The sequence below is a fragment of the Vicia villosa genome, unplaced genomic scaffold, assembly GCF_029867415.1.
Source record: "Vicia villosa cultivar HV-30 ecotype Madison, WI unplaced genomic scaffold, Vvil1.0 ctg.002784F_1_1, whole genome shotgun sequence".
Taxonomy (NCBI): domain Eukaryota; kingdom Viridiplantae; phylum Streptophyta; class Magnoliopsida; order Fabales; family Fabaceae; genus Vicia; species Vicia villosa.
In genome coordinates this window covers 140,004-147,260 of record NW_026706031.1, presented here as the reverse complement: position 1 = coordinate 147,260, position 7,257 = coordinate 140,004, and the positions used below count along the sequence as shown (strand labels likewise).

Genomic DNA, 7,257 nt, shown 5'->3' with positions numbered 1-7,257 from the left:
TATCATAAGCTTTCTCGAAATCAACCTTAAAAAGAGTACACTCCTAATTCTCTTTGCATGCAAAATTAATAAGCTCATTAGCCACCAAAACATCATCTAACAATTGTCTTCCCGAAATATAAGTGCTTTAAAGAAATGATAGAATTTAGGACAATCTTCCATCTAGCCGCTAAAAGTTTAGTCAAAGCTTTGTAAAGGCACCCAATTAAACAAATAATTCTATAATTGTCCAAATTCAAAAGGATTAACATTTTTCGGAATCAAAATAAAAAAAGAAAAAACAAACGCTTTTGATAACAAAGCCCCTCCATAAAAATCCTTGAAAAAACGAAGAAAAAAAAATTTTCTTTAAGAACAAATCAACACTTCTTTATAAACTAAAGGAATAACCATCCAGACCCGAATTTTTAAAACCTTCACAATCCCACACCGCCTTCCTAATTTTCTCTTTTCAAAATGGAGCTTCAAGCATAAACCTCTCCTTGTAACTCAGAGATTTAAAGGGTGCTGAGTTATTTTGGATGTGAAATTATTGGATGTGTCGTTCCTAAATTATGAACCTCTCCTCATCCCTAATTATAACTATAAAATATTATTGGATGTGTCTTTCTTAAGTTATTTTGATTCTCAAATTGATTTTTTTTTAATTAGTTCAATCTTTAAATATATCTTTTGTTATGAAATTTTATTTATAAAATCACACAAGACTAAAATTTCATAATTTAAATATCTCTAAGAATTATATGATATTATATGATTTCTGGATACAATATCCTATGATTTTTTTTAATAATATTTTTCGTCATATATGCTAATTATATCCACTCTAAATTATAATATTAAATATATAATCTTATAATATTTCAATTAAATTGTACTTTTTTTTTACGAAGCATGCTAGTTGTGTCTCTTATAAATTATGTTTTTTGAATATAACATCCTATGCTTTTTCTTTTTGCAAAACAGGCTAGTTATGTCGTTCTATATTATAAAAGAAAATACAAAAAATACTATTTGTCAAAGATTAAGGATTAAATAATGCACCAACAACTAATATATATTTCTCTAACTCAAGAATCATTTTTTTCTTATGTTTTATTATCTCAGAACTTAACTATTGAAAACTGAGAACAATCTACAGAAAGTAAACCATAGACTGAAACATAATCCCATGATTACATAAGTCTCATCTTATGGAATATTATTTTGGCACACACTACTTAAAGTTTCTCCTAATATAAAAAACAAAGGTGAAAAAAACTTTATTTCTAATGGAATAAATTCCAGCTTCATGCTCCAACTTCACGATCATCATATAAATTCACCTGCATAAAGAAAATAAACAAGATTATAACCCTACTTTCACTTGCTCATAATTACAAATATAAAACCTTTATATATGAAAGAGAGTGGAAAATCACACACAAGGTTCAAAGTTTGAGGTACACTTTTCCGGCAATTGCGAAGCCATGTTACGATCCACGCCACTTATCGGAGGTCCATTAACTAGAACACACAAACATGATTGACCTAAAGCTTTAAGGGCATTACAGCATGCATCAGTGGGTGGAATTGGGCTATAAGGAGCAACTGATGCCCTACAAGGAATGAGTTGCACAAGGGCTGAGAAAAATGTGCTTGAGCAAGGTGTGCTTTGAACTTGTTTCACCAATGTTACCATGATTAAGAAAAAACACAACAAGGATATAGTCTTATAGCTAATGAAAATCTTCATGTTTTGTGTTTTTCACAATAATTAATAAGTGAGCAATTTTTGTAGTATAATATATATGTTTGGAGAGTTAATAGGGTTTTGTATTTATATATAAGTATATGATCATGTCATAAGGCATGTTTAATATGTTCTAACCAAACGGATCATTCTCATCATGCAAGAGGTTGCCATCAATGCAATTGGTGTTGTAGTAGTACAGTTACAAGATTCGTATTTCATGATTTCTCTTAAAATTTGTGAAGTAAATTTTTTTTATAAATAAATTATTGTATACATAGTAAAGTTTGATGGATTTATATAATTGTACTGCCTTATTATTTTCTCCCAACTCCCTATAAAAAATTAAAAAATACTTGATGAGCATATTGATCTAATATATAAAATTATAGATGTATAATATGAATTGAGTTAAATTAATATTGGGAGAATTAGATCGAACTACAGTGGGTTGAAGAGTATAATTTTAGATTGTTTATCTAAAATATTAAAATTACACCATGAGCAAATGTCTCATACAATATTTATTGCATACAATATATTTTAAATATTTTGGGTAAACAATGTTGTCATTTTTGTAATTCTTTTATTATTATTTTACTCTAACCCTTCAGTTGTTTTAAAAATCGAGATGATAGTTAAATGATATTGTTTTCTTCATATTTTCATTCAACAGCCTTAAACAAATCTTTGTCGTCTATTTAAAAGTTATCAACACTCAAGAATCCACAATTAGTGATCCACATGAAATCTATGAGACAACCATTGTATAAGTTCTCTTAAGATATTGGAAATCAAAACAAAACATATAAGACCTAAAGAAACTTGGAATAGTTCTCCTCGATGGATTGCAAGAACAAAAAAATCATTTGGGGTTCAAGGTTTGTTTTATTAAATTTTTATTTGTACTGAAAATGTTTTTGATTATAGATTTTAATTATCTTACCTTTTTTTCACCAGAAACAAATAAATGCAAGATCCGTACATGAAAGAGTTTTCTAATATTTGATATTGTCCAAATTATCAAGAAATTGAAGGCCCAACATATGATCTTCATGAACAATTAATATTATATTCTTTGTAAATTCTGTATCGAGTTTTATTAAAAAAATGTATTATTATGGAAAACACTGTAACGAGATTTATTTTTAAAAAATTATATAATTACCCCTCGATTTTTATAGTAAACCGTGATAAAATATGCGATAGTTTTTATAAATAATAAAAGTGTAGAAATTTGAGTTTGAACCCATGCCATAATACTCGGTGTTAAGTCATTACTTTTCATGGCGCCATTCGTTACCTCGATTCTTTTGACGATGTAAAATGCATTTCGCATCAGGCGTTAGAACCGCTTTTTGTAGTAGTGTTAGTTTAAATTCGGTTGACATCACTGTCATACCCCAAAATGTTCCCATAATATTTCAAGATATTTTGGCTCATATGATCTTCATCTACTCAAGGCCACACAAGAAATGGGTATACCTATCCCTCTCCTAATCAATCAACCCACAACTAGGGTTTTGTTTCTATCAATATAAAATCAAGTTCTAATGCTTCAAGTGGTCATCATACTTTCTCATATGCCTCAAAGCACCAACATGTCAGGTTTCAAGCCTCATGGCCCAAGATTGCTCAGTCAACTGCTCAAATGGTCAATAGTCGACTAGTTTGACCTAAAAGTCAACTATGGTCAACTTACAGTCAAAACTCCTGATTTTTTGTTAATTAACATCAACATTTTGAAGTTATATTCATCATTTGATCAAGGGTTGGTCATGATTCATCAAGAAAAGCTCAAAGATCATCAAAAGTCCAAGTTTCTAAGTAAGGGTTTTTAGGAGAAAAGTCAACTGAATTTTGACCAGCCATAACTCACATGGTTCATCAGAAATAGTCCAACCAAATCTAATCCTCAAGGAAATTCAATTCTCTACAACTTTGATGTTGGTACCAAGCCCAAGAAGTGCTTCATCTGAGAGATATGAGACAAAACACTACAGGTCCTTTTAAAAGTCAACAAAAAGCTGTTTTTTGTCAAGGCCAATGTCATCAAGATAATATCTTCAAATGCAAAAATGGTTCCAAACTAGGTTGTAGAGAACATCTTGGGATTTCCAAAAAGTATTAGATCATATCCGTGTGATAAATATTGAGCGAGTTATGATTGGTGCAAGTTGAGAAAATTTCAAGAAAACCATAAAAACCTAATTGATGAAATTGAGACTTTTAAGTGATGGGCCTATGAATTTGAGCTATCCACGAAATCCTAAGCCCAAAGAGAGTCCATGATTCAAATATTTTTATTTTTATGATATTATTTCATTTATATTTGATTTTAATTATTTAAATTCAAATAAAATTAAATATATCATGATGTAATTATATAATTGATGATTCCATCTTTTTCCCTTATCAAAATCTGAGTAAATATAATCTAATGGCTAGGATTGAGAAGAAAATGTGTAAAAATAGAATTGGAGTCAAAGAAGAAATATTTTATGCAAAAAATCAATAAAAGCTTTTTTAATTTCCTCTTACTAGTCACTTGAAGGCCATGTCTTCTTTTTTGCCCTAAAAACTCCCTCTATATATTCTCAACTCAGTCCAACCGTTAGGGGACGAAAAAATTGGAGGAGAAGGCAAAGGTCAAAAGTTGCAAAATATGAAGGATTATGGAAAATTGGTATCCTTCACTCTAGACATTTTCAATCACTTTCAAGGATCACATAAGCCTCGTTGATATCCCAAGAACTCAACCACGTATTCTTTGAAGCTTGAAGCACTCTCAAACGTCTTCCCTAGTCACTCACTGTTTGCATATATTTTTGAATTCCAAGCCTTAAATTCATGCCATTTAAATTGTTTCTATGTATGCATACATGCTTATTATGGTGTTTAGATTTTATTAGAACCAATGTGCATGAGTTTTAATACATGAATCAGGTTCCACCACTGTTAGGAAAAGCAAACTGTTGAGCTTCGAAATCCTACTTGCAGATCTGGGCGCTTTTGATGAAGGTTTAACGTGAATTTATTGAGTTTGTTTTTGCTTAAAATTGCTACTAAAATTCGTAGCTAAATGGAAGCAAAATGAAAGCAAACGTCGTAGCTAATCATGGGCTAGAAATAAATGAAGAAGATGAACAGTAACCACATGTGTGGTTCCTTCCCATTCGCCAGTCAACAAGTCTAATTCTCTCTCCGTGTGCGTGGCCCATCCTTACTGGCTGGTCAACTCAGTCCGCTTCTCTCTACATTTTTATTGGCTCACGCAAGAGACATAGGGCCCAGCTTGACTTTTTGGTTGAACTGTCCATTCAGGTCATGTTTTTATATTTAATATTTTATTTTGGTACCATTGTAAGCATATGAGCTTGGCGCAGCTGGCAAAGGGATGCTACCAATTATCTTCTAAACCTGTGTTCAAATCTCAGCGTGAACCAACCTTTTTTTTTTCTTCATATTTTTCACATGTTGCTTCTTCTGTTTCCATTCATTTTTAATTTAATCCTATTAACCCTTAATTAACCATTAACATAAATAATTAGGATTAGACCTTAGGTTTTCACTTAACATTTTTTTAACTAATTTAATTTCAATTTTAATTAGGTTATTTATTTAGTTAATTCACCATAAAAAAAACTAAAATGTATAATAGGTAGGTGTTGTCCATTCGCATTCGTCTAGGTTTTAACCTTTAGGTTTTTTAACCGATTTAAACCGATTTAAATAATTAGATTTTTTATCCAAAATAATTAATCTAGTTAATTAAGTTTTTTAACCGATTTAATTAATTAGGTTTTAACCAATAATTAATTTAGTAATTTAGGATTAGGGTTAATTCATTTTAATTAGGTTTTCACCTTATAACCCTATTTTTCTCAAATCCTAATTCATTCTATTTTCATCGATTCTTCGATTTTTCCTCGCGCGTTTAATTATTTTTAATTATGTATCTGTTTCGAGGTTGTAATAATTTAAATTAGGTTTATTTTCCGTATTTACTTTTCTTTTGATTATTATGTAACTTCCACAAAGCCATGTAATAATTTTAGGGTTTATCTTTTACGCACTTTTATTTCCACGCACTTTTACTTTTCCGCGCTCCCTCGGCTTTTTGGTTATGTATCCCACATCCCGAAGCCTTGTAATAACATAGGATTTTTTTTCCGCATTTACTTTCCGCACCTATAAATTGGTATAAACTATTTAGATGTATGTTAATAGGATTATATGGCAAGACTAAAATCAAACTAGAATAACCGTAATTTTCAAGATTAAATAAATCAATCACTTTGTTTCACACACTCACCTTTAGGGTAACCCTCACTCAGATTTCTTTTCGATTAATATGGTCAAGTCCCTCGACCGTAGAGATTCCTTAGCATATACTGCCTACGATTCCAAATCATCATAGTCCCTTCGGAATAAAGATCATAGCCCCTTCAAGTTGCCTATGATATAAATGATCTCGTCCCTCGATTAAATGATGATGGTCCCTTCGAATGCTAAGGCATCCTTACTTGTTGCCTTTTTATGACTATTCACATCCAATGCATAGGACTTCCTACCCTCTTTATGGTATGGATAGCCCATATGACTATTTGATGACCATTCGATGTCCATTACATCCAATGAAAGGACTTCCCACTAAATAATGGTGTGGATAGTCTCTTTCCCTCAACGAAAGACTTTAAGAACAAGAAAAGACTTTAAAATTAGGGTAGGTAGTTCTCAATTGCTTGCTGAATTCAAAACATTTCAAATTACTTCATACACCTCTTTTCAAAACAATTCCAAAGGCTACACTTTATTTACAAAGTTAAAGTCCTTTTTCAAAACTGTTTTTCTAAACACACACGACACTCTTCAAACAATTCAAAACAAATCAAAGTGATCTAAGCAATTAAGAGTCCATGTATAACCTACCCCCCGAACTCAATCTTTTTCAAAAAGGTCTTTCCTGTTCTTTTAGCCTTTCCTAATTGGATAAAATAAAAGTCGGTGGCGATTCTTGCTATCCGCAGATTCAAAAATTCAGTTCTCCCAGAGTATTATAATCACAGTGTCACTTAAGACTCTTTGACTACAACTCTTTATATTTTACACTCAGATTTATCAAAGTCTTTCCAAATCTTAAAGGCACATTGTTCATTAATTTTGCATTGTTTCCATTAACTAAGGCATGTCAGGGGATTTGGGATTTGTTAACGCATTTCAAACTATAGTTTTACATGGTCACTATGGTGCATCTCCAAAGTGGTGAACACGATGGTCGGTGTGCATGCAGTCCAAACGAATTCATCTTCTTCTCTAATTTCATGATGATGTTCCATGTCTACATATAGCCGCCAAATAAATTGTAGAGAAAAAGTAAATTAGATTATAAAGTTGTAGTATTAAAAATAAATTATTATGAATTGATTAGTTTAGTGGAAATACATAATATGGAGTAAGGGGGTCTAAGAGATTGTGATACTACGTGATGTAGTGTCTAGAACATCTGTTATAAGTCATACCAC

General features: G+C 31.1%; 1 protein-coding gene across 1 annotated transcript; it reads right to left on the bottom strand.

Moving 5' to 3' along the window:
* Nucleotides 1–1,289: 1,289 nt before the first annotated feature.
* Nucleotides 1,290–1,681, bottom strand: LOC131639803 (protein M7). The gene is made up of 2 exons (XM_058910259.1): nt 1,424–1,681; nt 1,290–1,325 (listed from the first exon to the last, which is right to left on the bottom strand). Exons 1-2 carry the CDS (start codon nt 1,679–1,681, stop codon nt 1,290–1,292), a joined length of 294 nt encoding a protein of 97 aa, XP_058766242.1.
* Between the last annotated feature and the right edge of the window lie 5,576 nt (nt 1,682–7,257).